The 17,501-nt window shown below is 44.9% G+C and overlaps 1 protein-coding gene across 1 annotated transcript in view; it reads right to left on the bottom strand.

The window, feature by feature from the left end:
• Window positions 1-16,206, bottom strand: part of LOC107114781 (peptidase inhibitor 15) — a 45,725-nt gene extending 29,519 nt beyond the window's left edge. The window contains exons 1-2 of the mRNA XM_015416374.1: window positions 16,138-16,206; window positions 15,341-15,663 (exon numbers count right to left, since the gene is read on the bottom strand). Coding sequence (XP_015271860.1) covers window positions 15,341-15,613 — 273 coding nt within the window. The 5' untranslated portion in view covers window positions 15,614-15,663; window positions 16,138-16,206. The remainder of the gene's footprint in view (window positions 1-15,340; window positions 15,664-16,137) is intronic.
• Window positions 16,207-17,501: the final 1,295 nt, after the last annotated feature.

The raw sequence follows: 17,501 nt of genomic DNA, 5'->3' as shown, positions 1-17,501 counted from the left end.
AGATTCCCTCCCCCTGGAGAAATTAACTGTTCTAGAAGGTGGGCTGTATGGCATTCTGTTCAGCTGAGGCCTCTCCCCTCCCCAAACCCTGGCTTCCATAGACTCCTCCAGAAAATCTCCAGGAATCCTCCTACCTGGAGCTGGCAACCCTAGCAGTACTGGCCCCAATGAGTTCCTCACAAAGGCCTGCAAAGGGTTTCCTTCCTTTGCCTGAACCGAGCTTGGTTGGCTACTGTGGCAAAACGGGCTCCAGTTTACCACTCAGCTGTTTGCCTCCCATCCTTGTCCCATGCACATATCTCACTCCTTAAATTCGCTGCCACGACTCACTGAATCGTCACTGCCTTTTTAGAGGGACGGCGAGAACCCTCTGGCTGAATCTCCACATTTGGAGATGGAATCCCCAATCTTTGGGGGATCCTTGGAAAGTTGGCAAGCCAAGGGTCTGGCCTTTCCTTGCCTCCTTGGGCTACCCCCTCCCTTTGTTATTGTGCAGAGCGGGGGAGACTATGTGGTCAGAGCACAACACAGATTATTAGCCCAAATAAAAGAATTTATCTAACTATTAACACAGTTATGGGGCACACACACACTGTAGAAGTGTATGAACCAACTGTATGAACCAACAAAGCATAAACCCCCAGGGGTTAAACGCTATCCTCTTGCCCTACACACCGGCGTCTGGCTCTCTGCTCTAGCCTCTCTCTCTCTGGTCCAAGAGAGACGGGTCCCCCACGTCTCTGTCTTGTGGCCTGAACAGCCTGGTCAGCACAGGCAGCAGGAGCCTTTCCTAACCTCCTGTAGGACGAAGACGGCCTCCTCCCTGGATGGGCTGTAGTCTATATCGATGCCGCCCCGCGCGTTGGGACAGTCCCTGTTTTCCCGCCCTTTTCTGCCTTGGGGCAGCTGGGAACTGTAGTCCAGCAGATGAGGAAGCCCCATTCAACCCAGCCAGTGAGACCTCTCTGGAACTACAGCTCAATTAAACCTTATGGCGGAACATTTTAAACAAACAACCACAGACAGCAGCCCAGCAGCCATCTTACAAACACAGGTAACTGCCATTTCGTTACACCTACCCACAGCCACTGAGGAAAAAGTTAAGTCCCACGCAGGAGGCAAGCAGGAGAAGCGTCTTCGTCAAAGAGACAAAGCCATTTGCCAGGAATTCTGATGGCAGAGTGGCCAAAGGGGGAGTGGGCGGGGAAGAGGAGCAGACCCACCCCCGGCCAATGGCACGTTCGTAGTCCTGAGTGGCAGCTGACGGGCCAATGGCTGAGAGAGTGCATGGAATCCTGCCACCCCATAGGAAGGAAGCTACCCCAACTGACAATTATATATAAAGAGAGATTAGTCGATAGGACACCTGGGCACATTAATACAAACAAAGCAAGGCTTCACTGGCTCCTATCAGATAATAATGCAGAGATTACACATTCAGTCACTGAGTTTTGGGCATTAATTCTTAGATTGTGGGTATCGCATTTTAAAAGTTCTTAAATTCAGAATTCTATTTTTGTATATTATGACTGTGTTTTTTCCTCTCCCTCACATATTATGCTTACTCTGTATGTTGGTTTTAGGACTGTAATAATAATAAACTAAACTAAACTAAGTTGAACATGTCTTCTCCTAAAAATCTCTAGAAAGAGGGAAAATGAATACAAACTTAAGATGTCAGGAATTTCATCCTGGCATCTTGGTTTTCATCCAGCCTACTAAATCACCAACATTCAGGCTGGATTATTTGGATTTAAATCATTAACATATTGACACTACCAAAAGTAACAGCTTCTGATGCCAGTGGAACATCACTGCAACACCAGTGAACATCATATTTTATTAGTACATATTTTATTGGATTTTTTATTCTAATGAAGTCAATCAGTCTCCTTCCTTCCTTCCTTCCTTCCTTCCTTCCCTCCTTCCTTCCTTCCTTCCTTCCTTCCTTCCTTCCTTCCTTCCTTCCTTCCTCCCTCCCTCCCTCCCTCCCTCCCTCCCTTGTATCCATCTCACAGAAAACATTTTCAAAAGTGCTACAAAGAACAACTTATTTTCAGCATAATATAGCTCTATGTTTTAATATTAAATACAATTAATGTATAATCCTAAGAAGGTGTACTTAGAATTTTGCTCAGGTCTGTTCGATGGGGCTTACTCCCAGGAAACTGCTCTTAGGCTTGCACTGTTAATGTAAAAAAAGCTTGAAATTACTAAGCATCTTCTAGAGCCTGTTAACTGCTACAATTAGTGCAATTCTAAGCAGTTAGGTGTGTCACTTTGGTATAGTGGTTAAGAGTGTTGGACTTGTTTCTGGGAGACCTGGACTCGAATCCCCACTTGTACCATGGAAACTCACTGGGTGACCTTGGGCCTGTCACAAACTGTCAGCCCACTCTTTCAGCCTAACCCATCTCATAGGGTTGTTGACAGGATAAAATGGAGGAGAGGAGAACAATGTAAGCCTCTTTGGGTACCCATATGGGAAGAAAGGCAGAGTACAAATGATTTAAATAAATAAAATAATAAATAAAGTAAATAAAGTTATACCCTTCTAAAGACATTAATTTCTATGGACTTAGAAAGGTAGCAACTGTGTTTATGATTGCACTAAGTGTGATGCATTTCTCAGTCATAATCTCTAGTTGATCTGACCAAGCAAACACTACTCACATACATGAGTCGCCACTACAGATTCAGGCCACAGGCAGAGAAACCTATTCAAGTAGTGACTTTTTTCTTTAAACCATATCATGCGGACAGGAAGATTGATGCGTAGACTGTTTCTCAGCTTGGAAACCTCAATGGTACTGAAGAGCAAATTTCCCCTCCTTATAGACTTCTTGCATGAAACAGATAGAAATGAATTGATAATTTGTGGTTTTGATGATTAAGGGAAAAAATTAGAATGGAAAAAATACAACTTTGCTTTGTAACCATGGCGTAAGATATAATTTTGTAATTACACTTGTATTTGCTGCAGAGAAAACTGGAAGCTTTTTCTTTATATTTCTTTTATTTCTTTTCTTTTTCTTCTTTTTTCCTCTAATTCCTTAACTTTTTATTGTCTTTTTTTAAAAAAAAAACTTTCAATAAAATATTTTTTAAAAAATTAAAAAATGGTACTTCCAAATTTTGGAAGTATGAAATTTAATCAGATTTCCCTCACAGTGTGAACTAAACAGACATTGTAGTTCTTTTCCTTCATCTTATTCACATGTATATTTTGTTATGATTCATTTACTGTACACTGGGATGGGCATATTTGGTTCCAAAGTGCCTTTATTGGTTCTATTTGTAATAAATGATACCATAGGATTAATCACAACTATACTTGATACTGAAGAGCCCCATCTCCTAGTCATCAAGGAAAAGTTCTGTTTATTTTTTTAAGCTAAAAAGTGACCACCCATTTACTATTTAGGAAACAATATATGAAGTATGAAGGCATATTTTCTGTCTCTGAGTTTTCCATTCAAAATACAGCATTGTTGCAAGAAAGGGACTTAATCCTAGCAAAAGAACACCATGTCCTCAGTTGTTCCAGAAAATGTTGAGGGGTGCTTAGTGTATATATACTACATGATCTGAGTAGGAATTCAGTAAGCTCTATTTAAAAGAGCTGTCAAATTTAAGACATTTCTGGCAAAGAGGAACTAATGTCATGCCCTTTCTATCTGGTCATGTTGACAGTCTTCCTTTTCATATACTTGTTAGCAATCTGAGGTTATCCAAGATGGTTCTGTGACTTTAAGATAAACATATTGTAATGAAACAATGGCTCTTTCAGAACTATGTGAATTCTTTACTCAGTAGGTAACAGGATTTCTGCTTATCTGGCTTATTTATAGCATTTAAATGCACTCACTGAGCACTGTAATGATATAAAAATTTATATGTAGCTGCTGTGGAATACAATCAAACATCTCCAGGAGGCTGGACTGGAAAGGTCACTTTACTGGCAGGTGGTCCAGAGTTTTTCATGAAAATGTTGGTCCTAAGCTATAGTTTTTCAAGAACCCTGAACCTTTAAGTTCTATGTATCTCAGAATTTGACCATGCCTTATTTTTAAAAAAACCTCAAGCCTAAGCAGGTCAGAAGTAAGTCTAATTTTATTCAGTGGGGCTCGCTCTCAGGAAAGTGTTTTTAGGATTGAGCCAGGTGAGCGTACAGCAGTGTTCTCAAAAACTGCTCCATATTTATGGAACTCCTTTCTCTTGAGGGCTTACAAGAGCCTTAAATTGAATCCATTAATGAAGCATTTGCTGGTCAGGATTGGTATGGTGTATGGATTTATGGAAGGGGAAGGGGAAATGTAAGCATTTTATTGTCATTTACATTTTTAAAATATCCTAAGCCTTCATGTTTTGGCAGGCCATTTAAAACTAAAATAATTAATGCTTGAACACTGGTGGTGATCTCTTGCAACAAACCAAATAACCAATATGAATAAGATCTGAGTTCAGTAGCACTTTAAAGACTAGCAAGTTTTCAGGGTATAAGCTTTCAAGTAGGGTTGCCAAGTGGGACTTAGCCGCATGCACGTCACAGGGAAGTGATGTTATAACACCAGGCACGCTGGGGGCAGGGCCACGACCATACAAGGGAAACCATAGTTTTCCCTTGTATGGCCGTGGCCCCACCCCCAGCGTGCCCGGTGTCATAACGTCACTTCCCTGTGACACGCACGCTGGGGCGGGGTTCCCCCCAGGGCCCGATTCCCCGGCGTTGGAGAACGGGCCTCTGGGGCAGGGGGTTTTCCGCCCCCCGGGGGGACTTGGCAGCCCTACTTTCAAGAGTCAAAGCCCCCTTCATCAGATATATATCTGATGAAGAGAGACTTGACTCTTGAAAGTTATACCTTGGAAATCTTGTTGGTGCTACTGGACTTGAATCTTGCTGTTCTACTGCTAGGGCTGCGAGGTCCCTCAGACCTGCCAGTGGCCGATGGGGATGAACTTACTGGGAGCAGGGAGGAATGCTCAAAATAAATGTGACTTGCTGACATGCCCTGGAAGTGATGAAGGCACATTGGGGACGTCAGGGGGACGATGCTCTGGATTTCGGCTCTGGAATTAGTTTCTACCATAGAGTTTTGCCCAAAAACTATCATTATGACCTTTAAGAAGAATAAATGTTTCAAAACATTGGAGAAATTTAATTGGATGAGGTACCTAGAGTGTGGGTTATCCTTTTATTTCTCCCCTTTCCATTTTGCTCATTCTCCCTGTACATTTCTTCCCCAAGTCGTTTCAAGAAGGAAGAAACACATGATCATTATATCAAAACTGTTGGATCCAGGATCAAGGGCAGAAATTTGGGGGTTTTCTTCACATTAATATAATGTTTGTTTGTTTGTTTATTAGTAACATTTGTATCCCACCCTCCCCACAATACAGGCTCAGGGCGGCTCACAATCAATGCATAAATACAATTAAAACAACATAAAATCATCTAAAACAATTCCATTATAATTAATACAATTTCATAAAGTGCTGAAGATGTTAGTTTTTCAAGATGGAGTACTTTCAGAGTTTATTTTCAAAGCTTAGATGTCATTCTGCTCAAGATCTTCCTATGGCTCAAGCTAGGTGTCAAAAACCAAGGCTAGGTGTCAAAAACCAAGGGCCAGAGCTCTATAGGGGTGGTGGCTCCCTAGCTGAAAGCCTTGTGGAAGAGCTCCGTCTTGCAGGCCCTGAGGAACTGTAAGATATCCTGCAGGGCCCTGATCTCCTCTGGGAGCTCATTCCACCAGGATGGGGCCACCACTGAAAAAGCCCTAGTAGTAGCGCCTGGCATCCTTGGGGCCTCAGTCGATTTTGAGACCTTGACCGTAGTGCTCTCTGGGGTATATATGAGGAAAGGTGGTCCCACAGGTATGTCAGACTTTGGCCATATAGGGCTTTAAAGGTCAGCACCAGCACCTTGAAGCGGATTCGGAATGCTATTGGCAGCCAGTGCAGTGTCCTCAGCACAGGCTGGATGTGCTCCACCTGGAGAGACCCATCAGAAGTCTGGCTGTGGCATTCTGCACTAGATGTAACTTCCGAATCTGTGACAAGGACAGCCCCATGTAGAGAGTGTTACAGTAGTCTATTCTCAAGGTGACCATCATATGGATCACTGTTGCCAGCTCGGTGCAGTCGAGGAAGGGAACCAACTGCCTAATTAGCCAAAGATGGTAAAAGGCCGACCTGGCAGTGGCTGCTACCTGGGCCTCCATTGTTAAGGAAGCATCCAGGAGCACTCCCAGACTCCTAACCTCCGGCGCTATCACCAACGGCGCCCCATTGAAGGTCAGGAGTGGGATCCCCACACCCAGACCACCCCAACCCAAGCATAGGACCTTCATCTTTGTCAGATTCAGTTTCAGCCGACTCAGCCTAAGCCAACCAGTCACAGCTTGTAATGCCTGATCCAGGTCTTCCGGTCTGGAGTCTGACCGGCCGCCCAACATCAGATAGAGCTGGGTGTTATCAGCGTACTGGTGACATCCCAGCCCATGCCTCCAGCCTATCTGGCAAGGGGGCACATATAGATGTTAGATAACATCGGGGAAGGCACTGCCCCTTGAGGCACTCCAAAATCTAGTGGGTGCCTCTTGGATTGCTGTTTTCCTAGTGCCACCCTTTGTCCCCGACCTTGGAGAAAGGAAGCGAGCCATTATAAGGCAACCCCCTGGATTCCTATTTCGGTGAGGTGGCGGACTAATAACTGATGGTCGACCATGTCGAACGCTGCCAACAGGTCCAACAACATCAGCACCGCCAATCTGCCTCAATCCAGATGCCTACGGAGGTCGTCTGTGAGGGCAACCAGCGCCATCTCCATCCCATGACCAGGGCGAAAGCCAAACTGGAAGGGATCTAAGATGGAAGCGTCATCCAAAAAGCTATTGGAAACCGGCCAATAGTTGGCCAATTCAGCCAGATCCAAAGATTTTTTTTCAACAGAGGGCGGACCACTGCTTCCTTAAGCACCCCAGGGAACTGTCCCTCAATGATTTGTTGATAATCTCCCTCAAGATGACTCAAAACCTGTCGCAGCCGCTTTAATTAGCCATGACAGGCACGGATCAAGGCAGCATGTGGTAGGACAAACAGCCAGGAGCATTCTGCAGAATGTAAGCATTCTGTCTTCTCCTTACTCCAAGGCACATATGTAGTATGGAAAGCAGAGCAAGGAAAGTTAACTGTGGGAGTTCAGTGAGAAGAGGTGAAGATTTCTTAATGACAAAAGGCATTTCTATGGTGAATCTGTTTTTGCTCCATACTAACAGAGTACATGAATATACACATAATTTTAATGCTGCGATAGAAGTGTGTACCTGTTGTATTTGCCATAAAATTGTTCTAAAGAAGATAGTACTATGGTTCTTATGTTCTTTGTGGATTAGCAAAAAGCTGGTCTCCACATAAAGTGAAAATACTCCTACCACTCCAATGAGATGGGCCTCTATATCTGAAACAGATTCTGGACCTAATGCTTGTGAAGCCTTGGCAGAAGTACTGAAATATGGTTCTTAGATTGTTCTGTCACTGAAAATAACCAAACCATGTCAGTCTATCTAGAGAATGGGGAATAATCTGAAATACAGGGGTAGGCAACCTTTATAGATCAGGTGTCAGAAAACCCACAACATAGACCAGTGTGGTGTAGTGGTGAGAATGTAAGACTAGGATATGGGAGACCCAGGTTCAGATCTCCACTCTGCCATGGAAGTTTGCTGGATGACCTTGGGCCAGTCACAAGCTCTCAACCTAACATGCATCATAGCATTGTGAGGATAAAATGGAGGAATAGAGAATGATATAAGCTGCTTTGGGTCCCCACTGGGGAAAAAAGTGATGTATAAATAAAATATACTTGTATGTTTTTATTTAGAGAATGGGTATGCCTGTTCTCTGGAGGCCTGTGAAGATGTTGGTGTTCTGGCCAACAAAAAGGAGGGGGGAGCCAAGGACCATGCTTATTCAGGATACTGACAACCAGCTGAGCCTCAGAGGTGCTGCCAGCCCCAGAGGCACTGTCAGTCCCTTGGATTAAAAACCGGTCCTGCTTGCCAAGCAAAATGGTCTGGTGTGCTGCTGTTCGGCAAGCATACTGGGGGCTGCCTACCCCTACTATAGGATATGTAGATCACACACTCGTGAATATCCTTGTTTAAAGTGTTCAAAATCTGTTGAATAATTAAGCCTTCAAACTGGAACCAGGCATGGAGGGAAACACCTCAATCATTATTAGATTTGTATCTCACACAATAGTAACAATTCTCTTTCATATCCCTTTACCTCTTTAGGATCTTTGAAGCCAACACATTGTAGGAGATACAGCAAAAAAGGGGATGGATTTGCTCATGCGTTATGGTCCTGCAGAGTCCTGGGAAACTTCTTCATCAGAATCAGCAAGCAAATTAATTACCATAAGCTCTTCTTGTTCCTTAGAATTCATGGAGTTAATAACTGGCAGTGTAGGTGTTGTCTGGCTCTCAACAAACTTTTGTTCATTGTTCTGCACTTACTGCCAATTGTATATTAAGAAAAGCTTGGAAAGAGAAGGAAATCCAAACCCAGGTGGTGGCATTGGTACATTTGGCTTCTAAGAGGTACTGTAGTTACAACAGAAGATACATTTTACAACCTCAGGGGAAAAAATCTGGAATCCATTTTTAGAATACTTTGACTAAAAACTTGTCTACTAGTAAACTAGCACAGCCACCAGGATTTCCTTTTGCTCAGTATGATTCCCTTTATCTCTATGCATGTTAGCAGGGCCGGCCCGAGGTATTTCTGCACCCTAGGTGAGGCACAGATGCCAACCTCCCAGTGGGACCTGGAGACCTCCCAGCTGGCCTCCTCCTTGCTCTCCAGAGCCACTGGGCAGGAGATGAGTGGCAAGGCGGCTGGCTCGGGGACTTGGGAGAGGTGGGAACCACCTGGCAGGCAGGAGGGGTCAGGGGCTCACCAGTCCCGCCCCTCCGTCCCGCTTACCTTGGCCCCATCTGAGGCGCCCCTCCCTGTCCGAGAAGTGGCAGCCCAGCAGGCAGGAGGCGCCCAGGAAGGTAGGCCCGAGGGAGCCCCCAAAGTGGGCAGGTGACGGACAGGCGGGCGAGCGAGTGCGCAACCGGGGCTGGCGGGTGGTGGCAGCAGCAGCCTCTGCGCCTGTGCGGACCGGCTGCTGGCTGGGGGACATGGAGCGGGCACTTCGGGCCAGGTCCCCATTGGAAGACGAGCCGCCTGAGCGAGCCCCAGCCTTGCCAAGTGACCGCCGCCACCGCCAAGAGGCTGGCCAGGCAGCCGCGGGTCAGAGGGAAGCCCACTGCCGGACAGACGTGCGGGGTGCCTCGAGTGGTGCTTTTGGAGGGGGAGGCACAGTTTTTTTTGGGGGGGGTGCCAAACTGCACCCAGCCCCACCCCCTCCAAAAGCCCTGCATCTCCCTCGCCATCGCCGCCTCTTTCTCCCCAAGTCTGGCAAGCTCAGCACTTGCCGGATTCGGGAAGAAAGAGGAGGCGGCCAGGGAGATGCAGGGCTTTTGGTGGGGGCTTTGGCAGGGGGGGCGGGTGCAGTTTGGCACCCCAAGGGCCGGCTCGCACTCTGGGCAAATGCCTAGTTTGCCTAGCGGGTGAGCCAGCCCTGCATGTTAGTGTGTATTTATGTGGGTGAATCCCCTTCCATTTCAAGGATGTATGTCAGTAATGCCAATGTTTCTGCATGAAGAAGAAAATCACTGAGGATGAATGAACAGAATAGATAGAGGGTTGGATCCTGGCTGTGATCACACACACTAAATAATCCACTTTCAATCTACTCTCAGTGCATTTTCCAATTGGATTTTTACTGTGTGAACTGGCAAAATCCAGTTGGAAAGTGGATTGAAAGTTGATTGAAAGTGGATTATTTAGTATGTGTGACCGCAGTGTTTGAAGGTCATGCTGGGGATCATGGGACCTGCACATGCAAAATACATGTGCAACCGCAGCTGAAATAAAGAGAGGTGTGATGGACTGTACTTTTTAAAATATTAGAAGTGCTGTGCAAGCAGCTAAAGGACTGTGGAGGGTTAAGTCTTCACAGAGCCAGATAACCTTGAGTGACAGGCTGCTTCAAGAGATCTGGTTAGCATCAGTTGAACAGTTCTGAACTGGATGCTGAGGAGAATTCAGTCTGATTTCAGCCCTAGCTGAGAAGAGTCGAGTACTGACAGTTTCAGAATTTAGCTCTAACTGGGAGCAGTTTAACACAGACAGGAGAACTGGGGAAAGGTGGTAAGGACCAGTGGGTAGTTAGATGGAGACTCCCATTCAGGCCAAGGAAAGGGGATAAATCTTCTAGAGACAGAAGAAAATTCCTACCCAGTCAAACAGGGAGTTAGCTCTGGAGAGTGCAAAGATCCCTGGTCTGGTGTGGTTAGAAACTGCCTTCAGAGACCTTAAGAGTCAGTTAAAAACTCAAGATGAGTACTGGTGTTTCAATTGAAGGGATTTGGGTGCTGTAAAGAGTGTACCAGCCTTCTGGAAACCAAAAGAGTCAGAGAATACTCAAAGAAAGTGTACTGGAGTGTTTGGGGAAACCCTGAAACAAAAGCCTCTCAAACATAAAGATTTAAGTAACTGTGAATAGCTTAAGAAACTCTCATTAGCCTGAAATACAAGAACTGAAGTCTGTGCATGTACTCGTTTTACCTCAGAGTTACAACAGAAATTTCAACCTCTGGTTTCACCTGACCTTTCCCCTCATTGGCCCCGGTCACACTAGCGGGAAAAGCCATGGCAGAAGTGCGGCTTTTTAGAGGCGCAGCAAATTGAAGCACAGCATCGGGATCAGACAGATCCCCCCAGCCGAGCCGCATTTGCTCCCTGCCACGATCACATGCCGAGGGGGGAGCAATGGGAAGAAGGGCGAGGTGAGGCAGCTGCGCAGTTGTGCGCATGCACAGTGTGGCAGGGCCTCGCATACCATGGGATACAGGCACATCGGCGATCACACAGCCACCCGTGCTGCGCATTTCCAAGTAGGTGGTAGTGTTTTGCTGGTCTCTTTAAAATCCGAGTTTTCGGCCGGAAGGGACGGGTTGGGGGTTGGTGCGTGACGCTTGCCAGATGTTGGCATCTGATCACGCCAGTTTAATCCACCCTCAACCCATCCATTTCGCAGGGCAAATCTTCCCGTGTGACCGGGGCTGCTGTTGAATAAAATATTTTGTTAATGTTGAACTTCAAAACGTCTCAAGTGCCGTTTTTAGTGGTTTAAATTAAAGGGAAATCCCAACCCTTCCCACAGCTTTCTCCTATGTAAACTACAGATGATTTGTCTTCTTGAATGACATCATATGAGCATTGGTCTTAATATCTAGTTACAAAATATAAGAAACAACTATAGGGTAAGATTTTCTCCTAAAAGCGTCTGCATTAAAGAGGAGGGGATTAAAGACCAAGGTGGCTGGATTCTTTAATCCTATCAATAGTGTATAACTCCCTTCTTTTTGTAGCATTAAGAGTTAAGATGTCCAAAGTCTTGAATCCAATCTGGGGGGAATGCACATCGCAGGGGGACCCAGTCAGACCAACTATCCAGCTCGGAGGACCCTGTCTTAAAAGGTCTCTTCCGGTTAATGCCCAGGAGGTTCTTTGCCAATTAACAATTATCAGACTGTGATTGGAACCTGAGAGATTTGTGCGAGTGTTAGCGAGTTGGTCTCCTTCATCCCTAAGGCCAAAAGTTCCAGCTGCTATGACAATTTGAAGCAGATCTCCTGCATTCCAAACTGCTGCTGATGCCAGAGCAAGATATTGGTGCACTTTCACGGCAGGCAGGTCTCTGCTCAGGATATTCTCTGCCTGCCTAGGTAGCAGCTGGCAATAGACTGGAATGGCAGGGGAGAGGTATCTGGCAGAGGTATAGAAAAAGATTTCCATATCTCCAGAAGCCTCATGTATGCTTTTGGTTTTATAGTTGATAAGACTCTTTTCGGATTGGGCTGCCTCCACAGCAACTGTTATGGGCTTTGTGGGTCGAGCCATTCAATGGCTATGGCGTTGGAGGTCATGGTGCTTCAAATATTATGTTAATCCACTTAATACTTTGTAATGGACTGTGTTCTGCCGTTAATTGTGTTTTCTTTCCAGGTTTGGCCAGCCACTATGAGAGGTGAAAAGTCACCATTTGTGGCCACAGTATGGTCTTTTGGGCAGCCTAGGAGGCCAGAAGGAGGCATATTGGTTCACAAGTGGGGCTCAGTGAGTTGGCTACAGTTAAATGGTTGGGGTGATGGGCTTGAGGTGGGCTAGCCTCATCTTGCTGCTATTCGAGAGAAGGTCCTCAGGTATTGTTGATCCATGTGGGTGGAAATTATCTCGACCTTGTGGAAGGGAAGGCCTTGGTGATTCAGGCAAAAGCTGACCTGGAGCAGGTGGCCTGGTGTGCAGATCATGTGGTCTGCTATACTGACACGCCATGTGTGGTGCAGCATGGGGGATCCTGATATTTGGGCAGGGCTTGCCAGAAGGCGAACCAGGAACTGAGGAATGCACTGGCAGGCAGATTGGCTCAATTCTTGCCTCACTCTGAAATACAGGCTGAATTGATCGATCCGTACAGGGATGGTGGGGGTACATCTCTCTGAAAGGGTGATGATATTCCTGGAGGACTTGCAGCAAGGTCTGCAGGTAGGGTTAAGCAGCCCGATGGAGTGCAAGGTCCTAAAGCAGAGACCTGGCTTTGGCAATGGCAGGTTAGTGCAGGAAATGGGAAAGTGAATCCAGTGAGCACCATATGGCACATTCCCTGTTTGGGGCTGAGGGGTCCATCAGGCTCAGCCTTCGGATTTCACAGCCCAGGGCGGGGAATGGGGACTGCCTTTGGGACTGCCCTGGCTAGGTGCCTCCCCTCTAAGTTTCGTGGCTTGGGGGAGAGCTCCAGGGAGGCACCCTGTTTGTCATGCTGGCTGGTGGCAAATCAGAGGTATGGTTCACACCCAGGGCAAAGGTGGACCACCCAATATATGTCAAGGAGGTGGTCTGGGGCAACCCCTGGCCTTGGCCTATTTCTGTACTTGGGGTTTACCCTTGCCGGAAAAGGTGTAAATAGTTAATAAAGTGGCCTTAAATTAAATCCAATCCCGTGTCTGTCTCTTTCTTCTGATCGGGAGGGGGCAAAATTAGCTATGATTATGTGACAATATTATATATTGAGTTAACATCTGGAGAAAAATAGAGAAAAACTGCCCTGGGGAAAAACTACATGGGAAAACACTAAAAAGGACTGTTGCTATTTAAAATTCTCACTTGTCTACTGTGGCATGATTTTTCATGGACAATAGCCTGTTTTACTAAATGCTTGATATGAAGTACAGTGGTAGAGAGAGTGTGTTAACATAAGAGACAGTATTATAAACTTAAATAGATTTTAAATGGCTTCTCCAATCCCCTGGAAAGAATTTTCAGCTCTGTGGTTTGCTAAAGAGGCTAAGAACTGCCTCTTACAGAGGTATAATCCTTTCAAAGAACTACAGTTCCCAGAGTTCCCTGGGGAAATGGAATTACAGCTAAAGCATTTTGGAGATTATATAGCAGATATACTCCACAGAGAGAATTAAAGATAACATAAATACAAAATATCCTGGTTGCTTATTCTGAAGAAAATATAGCCAAAAATTTGCTTGAGCATGAAAATCTGACTATAATGGTTTGTTGATATGTTAAGCATAACTATAAGGAGCCGCTTACTATCCTGACTGAGTCTGTGAAATGTACTGATGATTTTGTGAAACGTATTAATGAATTCCAGTCCTGCAGTGGATTAGCCATTCTGATTATTCTTGGATTTTACTTCCTTTTTAAGTATAGTAATCCTGGATTCATATTTATAGTGCACAGGCAGATTTTAAAAGCTTGTTCCTGTATTTTCCCTTTTAGTTATTCGTTTAGAACTATCAGTGTGGGAGATGCTTTCCAGACCTATAATAAAATGACAAATTCCTGCCCCAAAGAACACATGAGCTGCCATATACTGAATGAGACCTTTGGTTAGGGTTGCCAGCCCCAGCTCTGGAAATACCTGGAGATTTCAGGATGGAGCCTGGGAGATTGGGGTTTGGGGAAGGGAGGACTACCTTGTTAGGGTAGTCCACCTTCCAAAGCAGCCATGTTCTCCAGGAGAAGTGGAATAAATGTTTTAAATAAATAAATTAGCAATTTATGTAGTCTGGAGCTCCGCTGTAATTCCAGGAGACTCCCAGCCACCACCTGGAGGTTGCAACCTACCCTTGGTCCAGCAAAGTTAGTATTGTCTACTCAGACTGGCAGCAGCTCTCCAGGATCTCAGGCAGAAGTCTTTCACCTCACCTACTACCCTGGAGATGCCAGGGATTGAACCTCCCAGCCACGCCCCCTCCCCACAACAGTTTACAATCTAAATCGTATCAACAGATGGAGCCAAAGGTCAGGCTGCAGTTCAGTTGGGGTAAGAAGCCAGAAGAAATCATCCTGCCTTGGCGGGGAGGGCGGGGTACAAATCCAAATAAATAAATAAATCCTGCAGGTTGTGGTGCATTTCCTTCTGCATTAAAGTGATCCCTGAAGCCAACTTCCAGATTCAGACTATATAAAGGAACTTTTTATGCTGCATATCAACTAGAACAGTAAAATATGACTAAGTTCTACTCTATTCTGTTATGCTCTGTGATAGATGTAATGTTGTTGTGCAAGAGATTTCTAGCTAAAGGGACCGAGAAACTAGGTTGCCAGCTCTAGGTTGGGAAATTCCTGGAGATTTGGGGGTTGGACCTGGGGAAGGTGGGCTTTGAGGAGGGGAGAGACCTCAGCAAGGTATAATGCCATTGAGTCTACTCTCCAAAGTAGCCATTTTCTCCAGGAAAACTGGAGATCACTTGTAATTCAGAATATTTCCAGACCCCACCTGGAAGTTGGCAACTCTAGCAGAAGACTATCACAACTCACAGTCCTCTCACAGAACTACAATTCCCAGGGTTCCCAAGGGAGAGGAAATGACTGTTAAACAAGTTTAAGTCTTCAATACAGGTATACCCCAGAGCTGACATTAACATAAATGCTCTTATAGGATTGTGATACTTGCAGTTTACATCAGAACTCGCATGTCATAATTGTCTGAAGACAGAAAGGAACCATGCTGGAAAGTGGGCCACTATGCTACCCAGCACACAAAGATATAAAGCAGTTTCAAAAGGCATTGGCCTAGCTAACTTGAACTAAATAACAGCATTGTTTAGAAAAATCACAATCTCAGATTTATTCTTTCATTTCTGGGCCAAAATTCATAAACTTCAGAAATGGTAAAAGAAGTACATAAAGGTCTTGTTACCATATATTCCATGTTGGCAGCAGGTGGGAAGACTTTGCCTCTGACTTGATTGTGATAATCCAGGATGGCAATCATGTCGTTCTGTGAAATGTATCGTTTCCTCCTGGCTTTGGGGAGACTTGCAGAATCCTGATGAGCTGCCAAGGCTGCTTCAACATCAGTGTAATTATTGGTTGACAGGAATGGGTCAGTGGAATTGGATAACTCTACTGCACTTGTTTCATAGAGAATGAAAATTAAAAGAGCACCACTGAGGGCAGAAATGACTATCATTTTGGGGCTGGGGAGGGAAATTCCACTTTGTCAGAAGATACAGAGACAATCTGGAAAGGAAAAGGATTTAGAGACAGTTACTGGTATCAAAGTGAATCTCTTCTGCTCTCAAATCAGCTTTTCCCTCTATAGCTGTTCCCACAAGATGATTAATGTAGGCAAGAAAACACAAAATATGATATTTCCAGGGAGTCAAAGAGAGCTCCACATTCTCTCAGGTAACTTAGCAACTGTACACACAAACTGGACTGCCACATAAAGCAAGATTTGTTCACACTGGCCAATCTTATTACAACTAGAGGGAATGGGGGGAAAAGCATCTGCTATTCTGAAGATAAAAAAGTTACAACCATCCTGGTCATTTATAACTACACTGTTGATAAAGATTTAAAAGCAAAAGACAAGAAACACGAGGAGACATGGAAACAATGTCTTACTTGCGCTGTTAAACTGAGTCCAGCAAAATAAGGATGTGTGTTAATAAAAATGCATGCAAAGCAAACTGACTGAGCTCAGTGGCTTACCTCTGTGCAGAACCAAAAGCCTAGTGTATTGTTCTTCCAAGTTAAACAGCTCTTTTCTGTGCTCTAGTGTGAACCCTTGGAAAGAGGAGTGTGTCTTATTACAAACCCACAAAGAGAAAGAGAGAGACAGAGAGAGAGAGAGAGACTCTGCAAGTTTTCTAGCTGCTGGCCACAGGAGCTGCTAACAGCTTTTATATGTTACAGTCTGTGTGATCTAGAAAATGCAGCCCTTTCCAAGGGTCTGTTCTGCAGCCAAAACTAGAGGGGTGGAGTTTTGCACAGAAAACACAGTGATTGGGTGCCATCTGTTTTTTAGTGCAGGGTATTAGGATATTGTTTCACACCCCCTTCTCTCTGTCTACAAAGAGGCACAAATCAACTCTTCTTTTCCTTCAAAATTATCTACCTTTTTACCAGTGTTTCTTCCTACACTGATATTCTGTGTCACTCCCAAATGCAAAAAAATATGTTTCAGATAGACAGACAGACAGAGTTTTATCACAAGATTGGAGCATGTGGAATCAGTAGCTTTAAGCAACAGCAAAACGTTTAGTGGATCAGTCACTACCGAGTGAAGCAGACACTTGAACTGCTACTGACAGTTTATTTTGATTCAGACAAACTCTGAAGTGGGAATGAATAAGCTGATGAGCAGAGAAATATGTTGGTCACCTGAATGTCTGACTACAGCCTGTGGAAAACAGCAGAAGCAGCTTGACTTGAGAGCAAAAGGGGGTCAGCAGAACATCTGGTTCAGATTTAGTAGAATGTAGTTGGAATTATTTAGGCAGTGAATAGTTCAGCCACTTATACAGCAAATGCTGAGGGCATAACACCAGGTCTGTGAAGAATGCAACAGCAGCAGGAAGGATAGCCAATGACCCAGAGCCAGCAATCCCATACTATGGGGTTACAGATTGGAGCTCCTCTAATATCAGGAAGACTCAGCGCCAGGACTGGGAGGCCTGAGGAAATCTTTCAGACCAAGCCCCCTCAAAACTATGGCAAAATTATTTTATGATGTCATACCTTAAAACGAGATTATTCACAGGAGACAGGCCATGAGAAGAACAGGGAAAGAGCCTGGTTACTAAAATATGGTTACCCAACATTGTTCTAATGCGGCATTGTAGCTAGGAAGTATTTAGTGAAAAGCCATCATGGAAGAGTGGCATCATGACTGAAGTACTAGATTGAAGCAATGGCACCTGAACTCTGCATCATTCTTGAAATCTGTGGGAAGCCTACAGCAAGTCATCCAATTTCTCAGGGCCGCCCTTGACAACTGTTTGCCATTTTGCCACCCAAGGTAAAATAATTCATTGACGCCAATAATGCTTGATTCTTTTGTAATTCCAGATCCA

The sequence above is a fragment of the Gekko japonicus genome, unplaced genomic scaffold, assembly GCF_001447785.1.
Source record: "Gekko japonicus isolate JY-2015 unplaced genomic scaffold, Gekko_japonicus_V1.1 scaffold1284, whole genome shotgun sequence".
Taxonomy (NCBI): Eukaryota; Metazoa; Chordata; class Lepidosauria; order Squamata; family Gekkonidae; genus Gekko; species Gekko japonicus.
The sequence above is the reverse complement of the archived record's forward strand: the minus strand, read 5'-3'. Positions and strand labels throughout refer to the sequence as shown.